This window comes from Pinus tabuliformis, chromosome 3_1 (assembly GCF_031772625.1).
Source record: "Pinus tabuliformis cultivar Carrire ecotype Pingquan chromosome 3_1, CPIR1, whole genome shotgun sequence".
Lineage (NCBI taxonomy): Eukaryota > Viridiplantae > Streptophyta > Pinopsida > Pinales > Pinaceae > Pinus > Pinus tabuliformis.
The window spans coordinates 247,482,269-247,503,808 of NC_142301.1; the positions used below are offsets into that span (position 1 = coordinate 247,482,269).

Sequence of the window (21,540 nt, forward strand, 5' to 3'; positions counted from 1 at the left end):
CCAAGAACATCAATGCTAATATGAGTTTGTGAAACTTAGGTATTTCCCAAAACAGGTCCGACATCCCTACCACGTAACTTTTGAATGTTAAGATCCATCGAGGTAGTCACGGGCTTGCAGTTCATCATTCTAAATCCGGAATCCAACTCCCTCTATCCATCGAGGTAGTCACGGGCTTGCAGTTCATCATTCTAAATTCGGAATCCAACTCCCTCTTACTTCTGCAAATGAGAGGGTCTGCACCAGGGTTGCAGGAATCGCCCCCCCCCGCCGGATCCTAACCCGGAACCGCGACCCGTGCGGAAGCGTTCCGGAATCTCCACAGGAATCGCGATTCCGAAATTTAGGTTGCGCGCTTCCTTGTTTTTGAAACGATTCCTGCCAATGAGGTTGCGGCCCCCCCGGAATCGCGCTTCGGCATGCGGTTCTGGCATGAGGTGGCGCCACGCAACCTGCCCGGAAGCGCACGCCACCCGCACGCCACCCGGGCGCAACCCGCACGCAACCCGCGGATATCAAATTTTTTTTTTAATTTCATTTAAAATCTAACTTAACTAAGCATGAGGGGGTGGGTTAGGGGTGGGTTAGGGTCACTTTAGGGTGAGTTTAGAAAAGAATAAAGCCCCCATTCTCTTCTCATTTTCTCACTTTGAGTTTATGAGAGTTGGAGAAGAGAAGAGAGGAGAGGAGAAGAGAAGAGAGGAAAGGAGAGGAGAAGAGAGGAGAAGAGAGGAGAGCTTGGAGGAGTGAAGAAGGAGGAGCTAGGAGAAGGAGGAGGAGCTTGGAGCAAGAGCTTGGAGGACTTCATCTACAAGAGCTAAAGAGGTAAGTTCAAACCCCAAACTCCCTTGTTTTTTTGAAAAAAAAATTGTATTTTTCTCCTCCCTCTCCTACTCTTTCCCATTGTTTCTACTTGCTCCTTTATTTACAGGTTGTCCACCACCTATATCCATATTCCAAGATGGTGTTTTTTTGGCTTCTATGTATCATTCCACTCTTGGTTTTAATGATGGCAAGGGTGAGGAATAGAGGGGAAGAGGAAGGGGATGAACTTGGTGACCCAATGTATGATGAGGAGGAAGGGTTTGAAGAGGAAGGGGATGAACTTGAAGAGGACACTGAAGCACAAGATGGGAAAGGTACATCAAATCCCTTGTGGAACTATGTGACCAAACTTGAAGGGGGAAAGGGTGGTGGATCTTACAAATTTTTGTGCCCTCATGGTTGTCATGGAGGAAAACCATATACGGGTTCATATACCCGTCTGAGGAGGCATCTTTGTGGGGTGCTGGAGAGTGATGAAAAAAAGGGTTCTGTGGGGGTAACCATTTGCCCAAACATTTCAAGTGAACAAAGAGAAAAATACATCCAAATAGAGATGGCTGCACAACGAAAAAACAAGAAACAAAAAACTCATTCTGAATCAAGTGCAACCTCTAAATTTGGTAGTTGCCCATCTCCTCATGGTACTTTTGCAACCTCTGGAGGTAGAAAAACAATAGGGGATTTCCTTAATGTTGCTGGGAGGGATGATGTGGATGGAAAGATAGTCCGTTTTCTTTGTGCTTGCGATGTACCATTCAATGTGCTTCGCTCTCCCTATTGGCATGAAATGGTAAAGGCCATCAATGAAGCCCCAAAAGGATACAAGGCCCCCAACTATGAGAAAGCTAGAACAGTGTTATTAGAAAGAGAAAAAGCTAAGGTTCAAAGAGCTTTGACACGTTTTACACATGAGTGGGTGGATTCTGGGGTATCCATTGTATCAGATGGGTGGACAAATATTAGAAACCAACATTTGATAAATGTTCTTGGTGTTTCTTCTAGTGGTGCAGTATTTATTGCATCTCATGACTCCTCCTCCATCAGTGCAACTGCACAAAACATTGCAAATCTCCTATTGAAATCAATCAAAGATGTTGGTCCGAATAATGTGGTTCAAGTGATCACAGATAATGCAGCAAATTGTAAGTTAGCAGGAAAAATTATTGAGCGTACTCATCCACACATCTTTTGGTCTGGGTGCCTGGTTCACACATTGAACCTTTTGATGCATGATATTGTGAAACACAAAGATTGTGGGTGGATTGCTGAGGTTTACAGGAAAGGGAAGCAGCTCATTAAATTCATCACAGGGCATACAAGGGTAAACTACTTCTATGGCACTTACTCCAAGTTGCAATTGCTTAAAATTGCAAAGACAAGATTTGCTAGTTATTACCTCACCTTTAGGCGGCTAGTGAGGGTGAGACAAGCTTTAACTAATCTGGTGTGTGCTGAAACATGGGATGAAATTAACACTGACACAGATGGTGCTAATGAAGTCAAGGACACTGTTCTTGACAGTTACTTTTGGTCACAGGTTAAATATGTTTTGCAATTCACCAAACCAATTTATTACATGATCAAGTTTGCAGATTCAGATCGACCAGTAATTGGGGAGGTGTATGAGCAAATGGATAGCATGTTGGGGCAGATTAAAGACATTGTTGAGCCTAGAGATACCACCTTGTACAATTATATTCGTGAAGAGGTGGAAAACCGATGGGATATGCTAAATGTTCCATTGCATGCATTAGCATATGTTTTGACACCTAAATACTATCATCCATCATGGCTTTCAAAACCAGCACCTGGGGGGGGAGTCAGGAAAAAACCACACCAAGATAAAGAGGTTCACGAAAAATATATGGCTGCATTGAGTAGATTAATCCCTGATAATGAGGAGGCTGCATTGGTACGGAGACAGGTGAGCAACTATACGAGCAACACTGGTCCATTTGGGAGCATGCATGCAATTCAAGATCGAGAGCATTTTTCTGCTCTTGAGTGGTGGAACATGCATGGAGGGCCTACTCCACTTCTACAGAGTTTGGCATTGCGGGTGCTATCACAGGTGGTAAACACTTCTTCTGCAGAGAGGTGTTGGAGCTCTTATTCTTTCATCCACAGTGTTAAAAGGAACAGGTTGAATTTAGACCGGGCAGAGAGCTTGGTTTATGTTCATTACAACTTGCGATTGTTGTCCCATTACTGTGAAGATGCAAAGTCTAATAAAGACTTGTTGACTTGGGACAAGAATCCAGAGGAGCCCAATTTGGAGGATGGAGTGTTGCGACTAGAGCAATTAGAGGATTCTCTTATCCAGGTATGTCCATTGTGGTATGAATTTTCCAATTTTCCCTTATAAAGCATTTCTCTAATTCATGTTTTTAATTTTTTTGTTAACTAGTGTTTTTTTTTTTGCATGAATTTTTTGAGCGATTCTAGGATGATGACACGGGTGTTGATATGCCACAACCCCCACCCCCATCTGGTCCCTTGGTTTCTAGGTTCCATGGTTCAACACCAACGGCAGGGGGTTCTTCTTCATCAGTTCCAGTGCCACGACTTACACAGGGACCATCTTCTTCATTGCCACCACGTGGAGGCCCGCCATCACGTTCTATTCGTGGTGGAAGGAGGAGAGATTAGTAGATATATTCACAATCTACTTCTTTTTGTCATAGATTACTCATTAGACTTGTAGACTTGTGAATTTGAATTTTGAACCTTTTTGGCTTGGCGGTGACCAAGTGACATATTTTGTAAACATTATTATTTGAATTTTGGACATGACAAATGTTGACAGTTGCTCACTTGCTAGATAAATCATAATATGCTCTATGTTTTATGTTTTATAATACGCTTAAATGTTTTATGTTTTATAATATGCTTAAAAATTTGATGTATGTTTGTAATAGCTAGAATATAGATGATTGTTGTACATACTAGTAACTACAATGGAATCATGGATGCCATATCTATCTTGATTTATGCAAAAATATGCATGTTTTCATGTCTTCTACAATTAATTTGGTATTTGGGATGTTTGTTTTGAGTATAAATGCAAAAAAATATAAAAATATATATATATATATAGCAGACGCTTCCGCGGACGCTTCGCTTCCTAGATTTTTGGAAAATGACGCTTCCGCGCTCCGCGCTTCCGCTTCGCGCTTCCGCTTCGCTCCCGCTTCGTGCAACATTGGTCTGCACCTGCCAGAAAGAGGTCGTCATCATAAGGTGCCAATATGAGAGGTCTATCATCCACAGCCTTCAAGCAATGGTTTGGATCGACTTCACTCCTAGTGAATCTCAGCTTCATTAGAGAGTTATCAATCCTCTCATATTAAGCCCCGGGTGTTTTTCTTCAAGCTATAAAGGGCTTTCTTCTACCTGCATACATGAGATTTTCAATCATGAATCTCAAACCCCTCGGGTTGTTCCAAACCTGTGGACCTGCTACTTGAGGGGAATGGTCCCCTTGTAAAATATTCCTTTCGTACATCTCAGACATGTACCTTCATGCTCTTCTTGAATTTAGACATCCCTGTCACCATCTAACTCACATCGGGTAAGGCCCCATAAAGTAGACTTCCGATGCTATAGATGAGATGTGTCAACTGACATAGTCCCTAATGGACTTCTTGCAACTTGATATAAATTGCCAACCCTGAACCCATGAGAAAAAAGCATCTTTGAAAATTCTATTTTCAAACACGTACCTTTCCATTGATGAATGCCACCCTGAAACCTTAGACTTCCATTACCCGATTAGGTACATAAAAGAGATTCTTGTAAATGAATCGAGTTACCCTCATTCAATTGAGGGGTAACATTCCCTACACCCTTTCCGAGATAGGTGGCATCGACTCCAAGTATAATCCTACAATTGTTCTACCAAATTAGAGAGAGCACCCTTCTATGCTATGAAGTGCCTTGAAGCACTACAATCAATAAGCCAGATTCCCAAAGAATCTGAAGGAGAGGGCCAATACAAGATAACACTTCTTTATCTTATTAGAAACAACATTTGATTCTTCATACCTGGTGTTCCTTGCTTTCAATGGAGAGTCGGTTGTTTCCTTGATGACCTGCATTCCCTATCATTCCTCCGACCATTGAACATGTCCCTGGAATGATTGTTATCATCATCAAGTGATGTGTCCCTACCTCAAACACTCCTTCGCATAATGGTTGGACTTATTACAAATAAGGCATCTGCCTTTCTTTCCACCCTTACATTCGGACTTCCCATTGAAGTGATTTGTAGGCCATCAGAAACTTCGCTGCGCCATTATGATAATATTTTCTGCTTCGACTTCACCCTTGGTGAATTAGAAGAGGGATGAGCAATTCATTGATCCTTTTGTCCTTTCCCAACTGTCTTTGGTGATTGCTCTTTCACTCTTGCTTAGGCTTTGTATTCACCTCAGCTCTGATTCCATGTTAATTTTAGGTATGTTCTAAGCTTAGAGCAATTTATTTCAATTTTTATAGTTAGCTCAATATCTTTTCCAGTTTAGCAATCACATCAGCATTAAAGTAAATTGTAGATAGAACATAAACATAGATCGCAGAAGACAAGCTAAGACAAGAGGACACAAGATATGGCGCTAGCCAGGGACAAACCCCAATGTGGGGAACCCTTGATCAATTCTTCTTATATGTTCTTCAATAGTTTAGTAGAGAGAGAGAGAGAGATAGTACATTTACAACAGAAGTCAACACTTTGACTTATCTAAATAAGAGCATAAATCATCTCTAAGAAGATGATACATGAGGTAGCTAAACTCAGTTGAAGACATGCTGCTTCAACTGATTCTCCCAAGTGACTTCATCACCCATCATAGTGCTGCAGCTCGTCATCATGTTGCACCATGTTGCACCCATCATCACTATGCTGGACCTCATTATCATATTGCTGTCTCATCCTGTACCTCACTGTGCCCATCATGCTGCATCTCATTGTTGCACCATAATTGCTTGCTGTCCCATGTACCATGCTCCACCAAGCACTATCCTTATTGTCCCATTTACCATGCTCCAACAAGCATCATAGCCTAGCTGTCCCAATGTGTTTGCAGCACCATACTTGCCACCATGTGCTTGCTACACCTTGCTGTCGCTGCTGTCCCATTGTGTCATTGCTGCACAATGTCATTGCTGTCCTATTTACCATGCTGCTGTCCCTTGCAACTCCATGCTTGCCACTCTTGTCCCAATTGTATTACTGTTGTCCCAGTTGTATTGTTGTAGCTGCTGTCCCAACAATGATGCCCAAAACATACCTTGAACAATCTTAATGAACTGTGGCCTCATCAAGGTAGATGGCTGCCTCCCCATGCTGCTGTTCTGGGCATATGGCAACCCCTAACACTTCCACGCTGGCCTGTTTTGGAGTGGCTAGGCCTGTGGCCTACCACAGACCTTCGCTGCACACACACCAAGTACCTAAAATGCATGCTTCAGCTCACTATTCTAGGGTCCTTTGACTGCTGCAATATTGGACTGGTTAGGGTACTCAAACATAGTCCCTAACAACCCTTCAATCTGCCCAAAAGTGACCTCCTTTACTGCGACTGCCCTTCTAAGAGGGGAGGAGACCCTACGCTGCAATTTCTGGGCAGTCTAGCCCTCACCAACAACTTCGGCCTACCTCCTTTTGCTGCGGCTTGTTACATCAAGCCTCCTCTTAATTGTTGTAGCCCTTCCAAGAGTTTGCATTCCTCCCAAACGACCCTAAGGCAATCCTTATGGCTGCGACATGACAACAAGGGAACTCGACCTCTTCTCCAGCACTTCGGAACTTTGAAAAACCCTCCACACAGTCCTTGAATTTTTCGTTGGTCTTGCCTCCCTTACTGCGGCTCAAAACAAACTTCTTCTCCTTTCCAACGAGCTGCTCTCCAAGGTATGCATTGCACTTGATTGGATTGTGTCTAGGGCATCCTTAGGACTGTGGCTAGGGCTTCCTTAGGACTACGGCTAGGGCTTCCTTAGGTCAGTGTTAGGGCAGCGTAGAGGTTCCTTCCATGGCTGAGATCTGATCTCCATTAGGGCTTCCTCTCCTAGATTTCACTTCCACTAAAACCCAAAGCGAGTGGAGAGAAATCAAGAGAGAAGTGTGTGTGAAATGACTCTCAAGTCATCTCCTTTTATATTAAATGTTGAGCACATGTGGGTGTTATTTAGTTGTTGGCCGACCTTGACGAATTGTCTTATAACAACACGAATAAATTCATAACTCCATGAATACTTATCAGAATCGGATGATCTTTAGATCAATCCTACACCTCTCGATGAGAGGAGTCCAAGAAAAATATCAGCTGCCATGAATAAGATGACCCACATGGAGTTTGGCCCTAGTTGCCAATTTTAACAAAGTTCTATTGCTGGGGGACTGAAATTTTGGACTGAAGCTACTACTGGGAAGCTGTCACTTGGAGTACTTTGTTAAGTCATCTATTGTAGAAAGGGGCTGCTTTGGTGGTTGGAGGGACTCTTTGTCTAGATCTAAAAGGTCTGGAAATGTCTTTTTGTGAATTGAATTACTGAAGGAAGAGTTCTTGATTGGGTTTTGCCTTGGCTGTGCGCGTACATCTTGTGTCTCTTGTTCTTGTGATCTTCATACACATATAATTTGGTAATTGCTTGATGAAAGATAATTTAATAAAGAAGTAAAAGAGGCCAACATAATTCACAAGTAATTATCAAGAAAGAGGAATCAAACCCTAATATCTACTAGCATTGATTTCTCAACATGGTATCAGAGCTAAGGTCGAAGAAGGTTGGAGATCACTTTGTTGGCTTGGAAGAAAAAGTTACTCCCTCTATGACAAGTTACTTGAAGACAGGGTTCATTATCATAAGAATCACAGAAGCTGGATTGGAAAGATCATCTACAACTTATCTAAGAAAGTCAAAAGTGAAGGGTTCTTGGCTGCACTTACAAGTACTCTTGATGATGACAATGCATGGATCATTGATAGTGGAGCATCAAGACATATGACAGGAGAAAGCAAACAACTTCATACTTTATCAAAGGAACAATCATCTCATGTAGTGGAGCTAGGAGACAACATTAGTTATGTAGTTAAGGACCTTGGATCTACATCTTTGAAGTTGGAAAATGGAGGAAAGCTACACCTGATCAATATACTCTGTGTTCCAGGTTTGAAAATGAACTTACTTTCAATTTCTTGTTTAGAAGATAAAGGAGATATGGTTTCCTTTGTAGATGGAAAAGCTTTGGTTTGGGGAAAGGATTCAAGCATTGATAAGGCAGAAGTTATGAAGTACGTGAAGGAAGGTTATATAAACTCATTACTCCATCTCCTCAAGCCTTAGTTCACATGGAGATCAGTCCTATCGAACTATGGGATAGAAGATATGGGCATATACATTACAAGATCATTCACTCTCTTATTCAAATGGTAAATGGCATCCCTAACATCACGAAAGATTGTGAAGGAGTATGTAAGGGATGTGCTTTGGCGAAGAATACAAGGAAGCCTTTTACAAGCAGTGATACAAGGTCTAAGGAAATATTAGACCTCATTCATTCTGATGTGTATGGGCCTATGTCTAACAAATCTCTTGGAGGCCATCTTTATTATGTGACCTTCATTGATGGTCACTCTATAAAGACATGGCTCTACCTTCTCAAGACAAAGGACAAAGTATTTGAAAAATTCAAAGAGTTCAAATCTGAAGTGGAAACCTTAATTGAAAGAAAGATAAAACTCCAAGATCCGATAATGGCGGGGAATACACTTCAAAAGAAATAGTTGCATATTGTAAAGAAGCAGGTATTAAGAGGGAGCTCATTGCTCCCTACAATCCCGAGCAGAATGGAGTTGTAGAAAGGAGAAATAGAACAATTGAAGAATGTATAGGAACTATGTTATTTGATCAAGATCTACCAAAGTTTCTATCGGGTGAAGCAACAATGACAACAATGTATATACAAAATATAAGTCCTCATAGAATCCTAGAGAATATGACACCTAAAGAAGCCTTCACAGGAAAGAGGCCATGTGTGGACCATCTCCGAATCTTTGGGTGTCCCGCATACATCCATGTTCCAAAGGACAAGCGAAGGAAACTAATTCTACAAGCATTAAGGGATCTTCGTTGGCTACAATCTTTCTTTAAAAGCATATAGAATCTACATTAAGGAAGGAAGACAAATTGAAGTAAGCAGGGATGTTATATTCAATGAGAATCATGCCTACAAAAGATCCAAGGATATTCCAATAGATTCCGATGATGAAGATACACCACTATTTGAAGAAGAAGAGCATCATGACAAGACAACTACAAACCAAGAAGAAGTAGAAGGACCAAGTGAGCCTATTCAACCCGTGATATTACCCGAAACAAGGAAAAGGCCAAATTGGTTAAAAGCTACTCTTGAAGATGTCGAAGGACATGGAGCTGTTAAAGGGACTTTTAGAGAAAGCAAAAGACCAAAGAGAAATTCAAGATATGCAACATATATGAAAAAATTAATAGAAGCTGCATCAACTACATTTGAAGAAGCTACTCATCAAGAAGAATGGAAGAAGGCGGTGCAAAAAGAATATCAATCCATCATGAAGAATGGGGTTTGGGAAATCGTTCGTAGGCCTAGTGACAAATCAGTTGCCACTTCAAAATAGATTTACAAAATCATACATGCTATTGATGGAGTATTGACAAATACAAAGCTAGATTTGTTGCAAGGGGTTTTTCTCAAAAGGAAGATATAGACTATGAAGAAACCTTTGTACCTACTACAAGATATACTACTATAAGATCTTTGGTTTCGCTGTGGCTGCTACAATGAGATGGAATATTCATCAAATGGACGTAAAAACAACATTTATGGATGGAACCATCGATGAAGAAGTATAAATTGAACAATCGGAAGGCTTTGAGATAAATAGTAAGGACACGCATGTTTGCAGACTAAAGAAAGCCCTATATGGCTTGAAGCAAGCTCCTAGGGCATGGTATGCAACAATGGATGCATATCTCTTAAGAATTGGGTTCATCAAAAGTTTTGTAGATCCAAACCTCTACATCAGAGTGGTGAACAATGAACCGGTCATTATTTTACTATATGTGGATGATTTGTTTATTACAGGTGTGGAGCACAGAATACAAGAATGCTAGAAGATGCTGGCAGCTGAATTTGAATGAAAGATCCGAGATTCATGCACTATTACTTGGGTTTGGAAGTTTGGCAGAAACCTGGAGAAATATATATATGGGTCAAGGGAAATACATAATCGAAATATTGCAGAGATTTAGTATGATAGATTCGAAACCTGTGACTACTCCCATGATCACTAATCTCAAGAAGTTGAGAAGCTCTGACTCTAGTCTCGTCGATCGTACTAGCTATCGTAAGTTGGTGGGTTCTCTGATGTACTTGGTAAATACAAGACTTGATATATTTTTTGCCGTGATGTTCTTAGTCAATTTCAATTGGAGCCTCGTCATGACCATTGGATAGCTGCCAAGCATATTATGAGATATTTATGTGGCGCTATAAATCATTGCCTAAAGTATGATGGAAAGGAGGTCAAGTTAACAAATTTTACTGATTCTGATTGGGGTGGCTGGGAGATTGATGGAAGAAGCACTACTGGTGGATGTTTCAGCTTGGGATTTGCTATGATTTCGTGGATGAGTAGAAAACAAGATCCTGTTGCATTAAGTAGTGCGAAGCAAAATACGTTGCTGCATGTGAAGTAGGAAAGGAAGCTGTGTGGTTAAGAAAACTGTTGACAAATTTGTTTGGGAAGCCTTTGGATCCTATTGTGATAAATTGTGATAATCAAAGCAACATCAAGATGACTGAAGATCCCGTATTTCATGCAAAGACAAAGCATATCAACAAGAAGTACCACTGGATTAGCAGCCTGGTACAAGATGGGGTCATAAAGCTGTAGTATATTCAAACCGATGAACAGGTAGCTGATGTGCTGACGAGGTTTCTTCCGAATAAGAAGTTTGAATATCTTAGAAACATGCTTGGGTTGATCGATATCACAAATTTAGTTGGTAGGGTGAGATGAAGCATCTAATAGCGGATGCTTTGGAGGACATCTGGCCGACTTGTATGTTGATGTCTAGATCCCGAAGAGGGAGGGTGGCATTGGTCTTGGAGCTTTGACCTCGGATACACACCTAGATCCTTGGGTTGATGTTTAGTTAGTAAGCTTGATGGTACATAAACTGGCTGAAAGCTTTAGTCCATCTTAGTCCCACCCAGATAGATTACCCTAGCCAGGAATCTAGTCTGTAGCACTGAGTGTGCTAGAACTCTTCGTAGTTCATGTCATTTTGAAACCTTCCATGTACTTGTATATTTGTGTAAAATGTAATTATGAATACCTCCTTAGTTAAGAGGGAGTGTTGAAGAATGTAACTAGCTTCGGTCTTCATAATTTTACTTGTCAAAAGAAAAATTATTATTAAAGAAAATGACCTATTAAAGCATTGGTTTCATGCTTGGGTCAATGTTTTCTAGGTCAAAGTCTTCATTATGGACTTTTAGGTTTTGTCTCGAGTCATTAGAGTCATTGTCATTTTTATTCGACCCTTCTTGGGCTTTTATATCATGTAAAAAGAATCATTTTTGACTCAAAAAGGTAATTTGTCACCTCCATACCAAGTCGGCCCTGTCCCTAAGAAGTCGGCCTACATGAGGGCAATTCAACCCAACAGAAAGGCTATATAAGGAGAGGCATTCGACCTATTTCACTCACTCACTCAAGAAGTTCGAACTACAAGAGAGAGAAGCAGGAAAAGAGAGCAAAGAAGCTGGGGAAGGACGAAGTTTGTTGGGAACTCTAAGTCAAAGTTTTGGGTTATCTTTCTCTCACACGTGCGAAATTTTTTGGGCAATTGCTGGGGCCGAAAATTTGTCTCTGCTGCAGGTCCGAAGTTATGTTGTTGGGGCCGAAATTCTGTTGCTGGGGGCCAAAATTCTGGACCGAAGCTGCTACTGTAGGGAAGGGCTGACTTGGTGGTTGGAGGAAGTCTTTGTCTAGATCTAAGAAGTCTGGAAGTGTCTCATCTTGAATTGAATTACAGAAGGAAGAGTTCTTGACTGGGTTTTCCCCTTATAGGGGTTTTGCCTTTGCTGTGCACCTACATCTTGTGTCTCTTGTTTTTGTGATCTTCATACACATATAATTTGGTAATTGCTTGATGAAAGATATTCTAATAAAGAAGTAACAATGCTTCATCATTGACTAATTTGTAAAATTTGGGTTTCAACCCACAGAGAATTTACAAAGAAAATAACAATTGATTGAAACCTATAACTCGGTCCCACTGGAATAATTTGGCCCATTGAAAATCGGCTAACTGAAAATACGCGTTTAAAGAAATCTGGCTTGAAGAAAATCGGCCCACTTCTCACTAGAAATTCTACCTTTGCACCTAGCTCTCACTCGGCCTCTACACACTCACAACTTGGCCTTGGCACATTGACCTCTTTAAACACTGTGCTTCCTTACTTCAACAATTCAACCTCTCCAATTCCCAGCAAATCGGCCTCCTGAAAACACCCTGAACATATCCCTGTATTCTTCTTCTTTCTCCTCAGTCAAACTGAGCCTCATGCTCCAGAGAATTCGCTCTCTCCTTCTTGAGAAAATTGTTTTCCAAAAAATGCTATAGCTGCCTCTCTCTCTTCTAAGATTGTGTCTTCACCTCTTTGCTATGATTCTTTTATAATCCTCTTTAAGCCCGAATCCCTAGCCCTAATCTCCCTTCTAGAAGATCTTGGAGATTAATGGTTGAGATTATTTCTATGTCAAACAATTAAATTATTTATATTTAGAAAATGACTTAATAGCCCACAATAATTAATTGACTTTAATTATGTACTTTTCCTATGTTAGACTTAGGAAAGAAGACATAAATCATTTTAACCAAGAAAGCACCTAAATAGGCAATAAGTCATCTTCCACATGTTAAGACACCAAGCCTATGTAGAAGACCTTCTGAAGCTACCACAAGCTTCAACACTCCCTTCGAGCAAGAAAGAGATTCTTCATCACTTCCATCTTGTCTCGGTACTTCACAAACTTCCATTTCACTAGAGGCTTAGTGAGAATATCTACCTCTTGATCCTCGAAATGTACTTTAATCCCACAACACCCCTTTGGACCTTATCTCTGATGAAGTGAGATCTAATCTTGATGTGCTTGGACCAATTATGAAACACGAGATTCTCAGAGAGCTTAGCGCAACTCTCATTATCACAATGAATCACCATTGGCCCCCTCTCTAGATTAAATAGGCCTACAAGCATCTTGCGAAGCCACAATGCCTCAAAACTCGCCGTACTTGTTGCCATGTACTCTGCCTCTGCTTAACTAAGTGCCACTAATTGTTGCTTCTTGCTATACCATGAGATCATGGTTGATCCCAAGTTGAAGCAACATCCAAACGTGGATTTTCTGTCCACAACTTTCCCTGCCCAATCCAAATCTGTATACCCCTATAGCTCCACTCCTCAAACTCGAACATATCTTAGTCCAAAATGTTGAAATTCGTTTGTAGACTAGAGTTTTTGAACATGATAATTACTTGTGACTTATTTATATTTTTTCTCTTCGCATTTACTTCATTTAGTTATGTCATCAAGCACTTATACATTTACAATTTAGCCATACAAATAGAAATCATAGTGTGCAAGAGACAAGAGACACCAAAAATTAGGCCAGAGGCCAAGGAAAAACTCACAAGGGGAAATCCCATCAATCCTTTCCTATATAATCTTTTGTCATCAAAAGAAATCCAAGTCAAACTAACTAGTGATCCAAGCGCCAAGTCAACCCTCCAAACTCTGCCATGTTTTTGTCAACCAATCTGTTTATACATGCCTGTCTTTAGAAGCCACGTCACAAAGATAGAAAGCTTCAAAAACTTCGCATAACTTCAGAAATGCAATACCATAGATAACTTGGATATCACATGAGTGTAGTGCTACAGAAAGATCAGATAAGACAGAAGATCAATGCCACAAGTAGCTCATATGTAACAGAGAGATAGGTGCCATAGGAAGCTTACGTCATTATACAAAAAGGTGCCATAGGAACTACCATCATCACAGAGAAAGGTGCCACAAGAACTCACATCATAACTGAGAAATATCTCGTCCTCCTTGCCTCAGATCAGATCATCGAAGTGTGTGTTTGATGGAGACGAATTGGCTCTATTTATAGTTGTTTGTTCATGCGAAGGGACACGATAGTTGGGCACGCTGACTTGTTGTTGGCTTAGTGAGTCCTGACCCAGGTTCAGAGTTAAGTTTTCCAAACAAATCCCTACACTACTGGCTGTTTCGGCATCAATCCGCAGAGCGCAGACTGAAGTCTCACCCGAAACAGTATGGGGGGATGCTGGAACCAAGTTTCCGCACCTAGAGATGATTATGATGTCGTTTTATACCTTTTTTCTGCTTCTGCGTAGATCGATAAGCCCTTGAGGCTTATTAACATAACTTCCTCTTACCAACCTCTAGAACTTCGCGAGGTCTACGACTATCTCTCGCGGACCCTAAATAGGCGAACCAATCGCTTACGTGCCACTGTAATCACTCCTAAGTCTGTTATTACCCAGATTGACTTAAGTGTCTGATATCTATAACATGCATTAAGATATTCTTCGTGTAAACATATATTATTACTTGCATTCATATAACAATGTAAACCATGAAGAATCGCGCATCAATACAACATTAAATTATAAGCCCAATATTCATCATAACATAAACACATTCATTCATAACAGAAGTAAATGGGTAAAACACAGATATTTCTAGAACAGTCTGTTTTTTGATATTTCAGATTTTCTTACACACTCAAAACTACCATGCGCACTCAGCTGTAGGGGTCCGTGCACTCAGCTACGGACTCTACTCTAGGCCTCTGCGCACACAGCTGCATAGCCTCTCTTCTATTCTAAGACTCTTCAACACTTACTTGAACTTAACTGCCTTAGACTCTCTAAGACTCTCCATTTCATACAATCCCATGGTCTGCAAACCATGGGTAGATCTTCTAAAGCCGACACAATTTACATAAACGAAGGGTAAAAACCCTTTATGACACTATACATCTACGCGCTCCGCAATCATAACTTGCGAAGACTTTACACTTTAAATCGCAAAAACTTAGGCTTTTGCCCCAAAATTAACCTTAGGGGACCCTATCCCAACACTTGTCTTCTGGGGCTGAATTGGTCTACCTGGACACATAAAAAAACATATTTTAAAATTCGTTTTTCTTTCTTTTAAATGTCCAAATGGGACATGACAAAAATAATTTTCTTTTGATTGAAATAAATTCTTTTTGATCTTTTCACAACATCATACATTATGAATACTGAACCTGGTTACAATATCAACAATCCCTCTTAACTAGGGAGGTATTCATAATGACTCGTTAGGATATTCTCAAGTTGAAGGGTTTTATAAGAAAGGATCTAGATTGATAAGCATCACTGATGATAACATCATCATAACTAACATTGTCAAAATACCAAGGCCTTGACAAGTAAGCTCTATCTCTCCACTAGATCAGAGCACAATGTTGGGAGGCATTTAATAGGACACCATACCGCCTCTCTGAGGCACATACTCCACCCAAGTTCACCAAAGTATGTCCTCCATAGGACCATTTCCTCCTAATCACAAGGAAATGTCATTCCATGAGACCATTCTTTAACTAAGTCCATGTACTTGAGTTACCACTGTTAAACCTGGTCAAAATACATGACTCAAGAATGTCTATCCAAGATGCTTATCCAATCCACCTTTCTCCCTATCGGTGTTAATGTACTTGACTTATGATTGTTAATCCTGGTCACAATAGATAACACATGGAGAACTAGGTGTCCATCCTCACCACCTCTCAAATTGGGAGGAGTTATCCACAAGCCCAAGTTTGTCTCGAAAGTACTCATACTTCCCTTACATCAACTACTTGTTCATTCGTGGAGATCTGTTGTTGCTTCTTGACTCCTATTCACATTGTTGTCGCAAAAAGTGTCTAGGCACCACGACAATGCTCAAAGTAAGGGCTGTCACTCTTGATCCTTACTCCGTTTAGACTCTCTCCTAGGCAAGTTAAGGGGGGTAGTCCCTGAGGTAAATGGATGTGAAAACCGGTGGAACACGGGCTTTAGGAGATTTTAATGATGGACAACTTGACGAATGTAAATGGGTTTTGATTAACTCAGATGAATAGATTAAACGCTAATGTAACCAAGACACGACCACAAGATAGAAACAATTATAGACTAGTGCCTTTATGCTCAATTAACCGTAGATTAAGTAAGAAAACAAGTTATCCAGAACAATTTTCCAATATGTGATGAATAGTGAGAATCAGGTATGATCAATATAAACGTTCCAAACTGTATCAGAAAGAGATTATAGATTTAGAATAATTTTTAATTAATGGCTCAGATCTAGAATTAATTAACTTTCTCCTATCGCCAATATAAATTTTGAAACATTAATCATACTTGACAATAGAGAAATATAAAAATGCATTTAATCACCAAATAACACCAAGGAACTTTAGATAAACAATTTAATTATTCCTTAGGAACCTAATTTAATGTGAAAAATGAGGAAAATAAATCAAAGGGTCAATAAAATAGATTTTAATGGGCCATAGGCCACATTAAAAATATCTAATGTGAAAGCGCAAGTCCTTTAATTTATTTTATTCCAAATTCTAACATCACAATTTTTTTTTTTAAAGATTTTTTTATGATTTTTTAAAAATGAAAACAACAAAATAAGAAAAAAGGCAAAAAATTAAATCGTGAATAAAAAAATGAGAAACGAGAAAATCAAATCAAACCACAACATTAAAAATAAAAGTCAAAACGAGAAAAATCGAAATAAAAAAATGAACCTAACTAACATAAATGATGAAAATGGAAAAAGGGAAGTCAAAATCGAAATTCAAAATTAACCCCAACCATTATATACAAATGAAAATAGAGAAAATTAAAACAAAAAAGGGCTAACTAAACTACATAAGAAGAAAACCTAAACTAATGCATAAATATAATACACATACATAAAAAGTCGAAAGCCCCCTTTTTTTGTGTCGCTTGCAGTGCAGTCAGGTTGGATGGCAAAAAAGATGCACGCAGCTCGACGGGGATGGACGTGGGACGCAAGGCTTTGATGGAATGGGCTATGCGTTGTCAGGTTTGAGGAATGCTTGGCACGAGAGGAGGGTTTAGCTTCGAGAGGGATGGAGGAGCGTTTGTGGGCTGACAGTTTGAGTATGAGCAGGGCAAAGGAAGGCCGTAGGGAGAGGGAGTAGGACAGAGCGGAAGGGTTTGATGCAGGTTGAGGCTAGCGTTTGGAATGGCGGCGAAAGGATGAAGCAGCGAAGGTATAGAGCTGCGATGGAGCCGTGGAAGAAGGCTGCAGGTTCTGGTTTGGATAGACAACAAACAACTGACTTAAGCCAACGTTTTGCAGATTAAGGCAGAGATAGACAATGACGGATGACAAAGGAGCTGAGGGCTTAGGCAGCTTGATGGATGAGGAGCCAAGAATGCTCAACGGACAGAGGATTTCAAGCAGGGCAGAAGCTATAGGCTTATGGCAGCAAGAGGAGGAATGATGAGAAGGGAGAATACAACCAAGAAACCCAAAAATTTCTAGAAACCTCAAAACGAAAAAAAATTGAAAATTTGCAGGAACCCAAAAAGCTCGGTATCAAACCAATAAGCAAAAATGGTGGCCCAAAAACTCGTTATTTTTATTTATTTATTTTTTTCATTAATTAATTAATTTTTTATTTTTTAATTTGAGAAATCTCAATTTAAAATTCGAATCCACTTGCTTTAGATTTAAGAGTGAAACCCAAAAAATTTCCAGATTAAAAAAATTTAAATTTAAAACCCTGGACTACAAAATCTTTTGAATATCCCGCAAAATGATGTTGATGAACCCTAGAGATCCAAATCTTACTCTCCAGGGCCTAGATATGGACTCTGCACAATTTTCTCCTTTAGATCTGTAGCTGCAAGACAACAAGGAACACCCAAACGATATATACAATGACCCAAAAAACTAAAACCCAGAAAACCCAAGTCAGAAAACTGAAAATAATTACAAATCTATGCACATGAATGGCAGATCTATCAGATCTAGGGAGTGTGAGTCCAACTCCTCTCCCAGATTTGATATTTTGAAGCTCTCAACATCGAGATCTATCGATTTACCACACAATTTTTTAATTTTTTTTTTTAAAGTTTAAAAGAGGTGTTGAGCTCAAAACCCTTCATGCATCACCAGTATATATTTTTTTTAATGATAAGTCCAGGATTAAATTAAGCTGGGGTCTTTAGAAAACACAGATCGGGAGTTAGTTCTGGTCCAAATGAAAACTTCCCCGAATGCCCGATGATCTAAAAATAAAGACTTTCCTGTAAAACTCAATTCAACCATCAACATAGAGCGAGAAAACAATAATAAAACTAAGACAAATAAAGATACCTGCTATTACATTCAAAATTTAGATTATTATTCAAACCCCAGCTACTGAGCAAGATATGTGTATTCAAATCACTCTTCAGAAGCTATTATCAATGGCCAAAAAAAAATTTACACATGAAAAACGATACATCTTACAGTATTTCCATGAAGAGTAACATCGATGAAAATTAACTCCAAAGTCTTCTTTTATTATCCAAAAAAGTATACATGAGCTTTTCGCTTAGCACACGATCAAAAGATCAAACCTTGACTGACAAATGACCTCCTATTTAAAGATAAATCCTCCAATGACTAGTTCGAGTGATCCTCGTCAAAGCAATCTCGACCGTTGATGATGATTGAAATTTCTTTTAATATCATCCATCGAAATTTCAAATTCTTGAGGAAATTCAAAATTTTCAATTAAATGCATTTTAATTAATTCAAAAATTAAAATTTTGAACTGATTTCCTCAAAATTTCGATTTTGACTTAACCTTGGGGACCAAAGGCTTAAAATTTAGCAAAATAATCAATTTATCTTAGTCTCGGGACCTCTTAAAATTTAATTTTTAAGGACCGACGAATTTTGCCTTCGGAGAATTTAAATTTACCTAGGACCTAGAATTAATTAAATTTCTGGATTAGGATTTTAATTAATTTTGGCCAGAAAATTTAATTAATTAACCTGTGAGGGGATAAATAATTTTTCCAACCCTCAAGACACTTTATATCATGATTTTCACATTTTTTACATCTCAAGGGGGTAAACCCATTTGCAAAAGACCCTCATAGACTACCCAATCCTGCGACACAAATATAATCTAGCAGACCAAGCAATAAAATAACCTAACCAAATAGTTAGGATTATTCTCTAATCACTTTTACATAGACTTGATCTAGAACACTAGGACTCCCCTAAGATCCCAGTGACAAAATGCATTCCGACTTTGGTGTAAGGCTGAAGGAAAACTCCGCCGACCATTCGAGAATGGATCGGTTAGACAAAAAACCTCCCGGAGTGTAGATCATCACCAGAAAGGTAGGTTTACCTAGACAATTACATACATGACACAGATCTGCTGAGATTATTGACATCATATACATGTAGAATGGGTTTACATTATAACATGATCCTTAAGCTGATGATGATAGCTGGACGACACGAACACGTCGATCAGGCATTATCCCTTTTAAGAAGAAAGGTGGTGTATTACTATGGGTCATTGACACGTAGTGGTCAACATCTGGCTCTACTTGGGAACACGTTGCTGCAAAGGAGGAATGTGAGAATCCAGAATCTGCATCCACGAAACACACAATATAACATAAGTAGCATCCATCCAAAAGATCATCATATAACATTAAGCACAGGAAAGATATAAGCTCTTCATTTATTAACTATCCTAATAAAGTGAAAAACACAAATCTAACTACAAAATGAAATAACAGGGTATAAGGTTAGAAATACAATACAGAGATGCCCGATGGCATCAGATGCGTTCAATATAGTGCATATTGAGCATTTGCCTGCTTTCAAGTAAATTTGTTGGCTGTTTGCCATGTCCAATCCTGCACGCGGTAGGATTTCTTCCTATCTGAAAATCAGGCTGCTCACGGCCATCTGATGCATCAAATCGATTTCTCATTCTCTTTCTCTTGCTTCTTTTCTTTGTGGCAGGCTGTATCACTGATGATGTGGAACAATCTGCTTCAAAACTCTCAGATGAAGTATGTAAGATATGCATGACATGTCTTTCTTCATTCTGCATCTGATTCTTATCAATTTCTGTTTTATCTGGGTCACTTTCAATTAGCCACTTTTCAATGGAACAAATGACCTCCTCATAATAAGATGGGGCTTGCTGTAGCAAATAAGGAGACTTATGATCTATTGACGTTTCCTTGTTTCTTTCATCCTCTGACTGATCCAGATTTATTTGCACCTGTATTATTATGGCATCTATCTGGGTAGAGTGTTCAACCTTCATAACACTGACTTCCTTGGCATGGTTTTCCTCCATGGTCAATAACTTATTCTGAAGACATATCTGACAAGATTCCATATTTTTTATTACTTTGTCATTACTACTTTTATGGTCGTCAAGCATTGTTGCATAGAGTTTATTTCTTTCTCATGATTTGCTTGTATGATAGCTAACTGATTATTATAATTGAATCTCATGATGATCATTTCTTCATCCATAGTTGACAATTTGTTCTAAATCAAACTTATTTCTTTTTGATAAGTTTTTTTTTCCTGTGGAAAAAGTCGTAATTTTATTCATTGATAAAATTACATTTTGTAGATGCTAAAAGCATATGCAGATGTCTGTTCCTGTAATGACAGGAAACAAAAGATTATAAAAAAAGAGAAAAATTAAGTTCTAGCTAGCCTATACTTTCCTGCCTTTCTTCTTCTCCACTCTTCGCCAACCTCCAGAGTTGGGAGTGGGTGCAATAGTAGTTAGCTAGTTTTCCATTGTGTTCATTGGATGTTCTTTGTCAGATTCCGAGCCTTCAAATCCATGAGTTCATTTGATGCCACTTTCAGTTGAGATTCTTGTTGCTGTTTCGTATTGTAAGGCCCCAAATGAGTATCTGGGGCATTCTCTTCTTGTGTATATTTCTGTCCCATTTGTGTGTCAGGTTCTGTTTGGTTCCCTGTAGGTTCTGTCTTCATGTCCTCTTCTTCCAGCGGGTTGGTATGCTGCCACCCTTTGGGCTTTTTTTGTTGTTTCTTATTCCCTTTGGGTTCCTTCTTGGCTAGTGGACAAGCATATTGGAGATGCCCTGTTTGCATGCACCCGCGGCATCTGAATGATGTGTTCTCGTAGTCAAGCGGTTGTGTCCACAAAGAATTATTGAAGTTCAATGTGATGTGATCAGGTAGCCCCTGACTCAGGTCCACTTCTACACATATTCTGGCAAATGTGAAAATTCCCCTGATAGCTCTATCTTCATCCATTTTTAGGAATTTCCCCAAGGAATTCCCAATGGCTATTAAAACTTTGTGATGCCAAAAATGTAGAGGGAGGTTATGTAGCCTAACCCAAACAGGCATTGTTGAGACTTTCATTGTATTGGCATCAAAATCAGGAAACCAGGGGGTGGTGAAGAGGCCAGCGTTGCCCCAAAACCAAGGCCCCTGATTGATAATGCTATCTCTTTCTTGTTTTGTGTTGAATCTAACTATAAAAA

General features: G+C 39.5%; 2 protein-coding genes across 3 annotated transcripts in view; both read left to right on the top strand.

The window, feature by feature from the left end:
• LOC149186726 (proteinaceous RNase P 1, chloroplastic/mitochondrial-like) overlaps positions 1-21,540 on the top strand; it is a 234,376-nt gene that overhangs the window by 157,170 nt on the left and 55,666 nt on the right. The gene's annotated exons all lie outside the window — the stretch shown is intronic.
• Positions 1,929-3,622, top strand: LOC149186728 (uncharacterized). Its single transcript, XM_089412675.1, has 2 exons — positions 1,929-3,148; positions 3,271-3,622. Exons 1-2 carry the CDS (start codon positions 2,051-2,053, stop codon positions 3,472-3,474), a joined length of 1,302 nt encoding a protein of 433 aa, XP_089268801.1. The 5' UTR covers positions 1,929-2,050; the 3' UTR covers positions 3,475-3,622.

What these genes read in the sequence shown, in the direction of transcription:
- LOC149186728 (XM_089412675.1), top strand. Translation starts at nt 2,051, where the DNA reads ATGCATGATATTGTGAAACACAAAGATTGTGGGTGGATTGCTGAGGTT. An exon ending in TAGAGGATTCTCTTATCCAG is followed by an intron (nt 3,149 to 3,270) that starts GTATGTCCATTG and finishes GAGCGATTCTAG; the next exon opens with GATGATGACACGGGTGTTGA.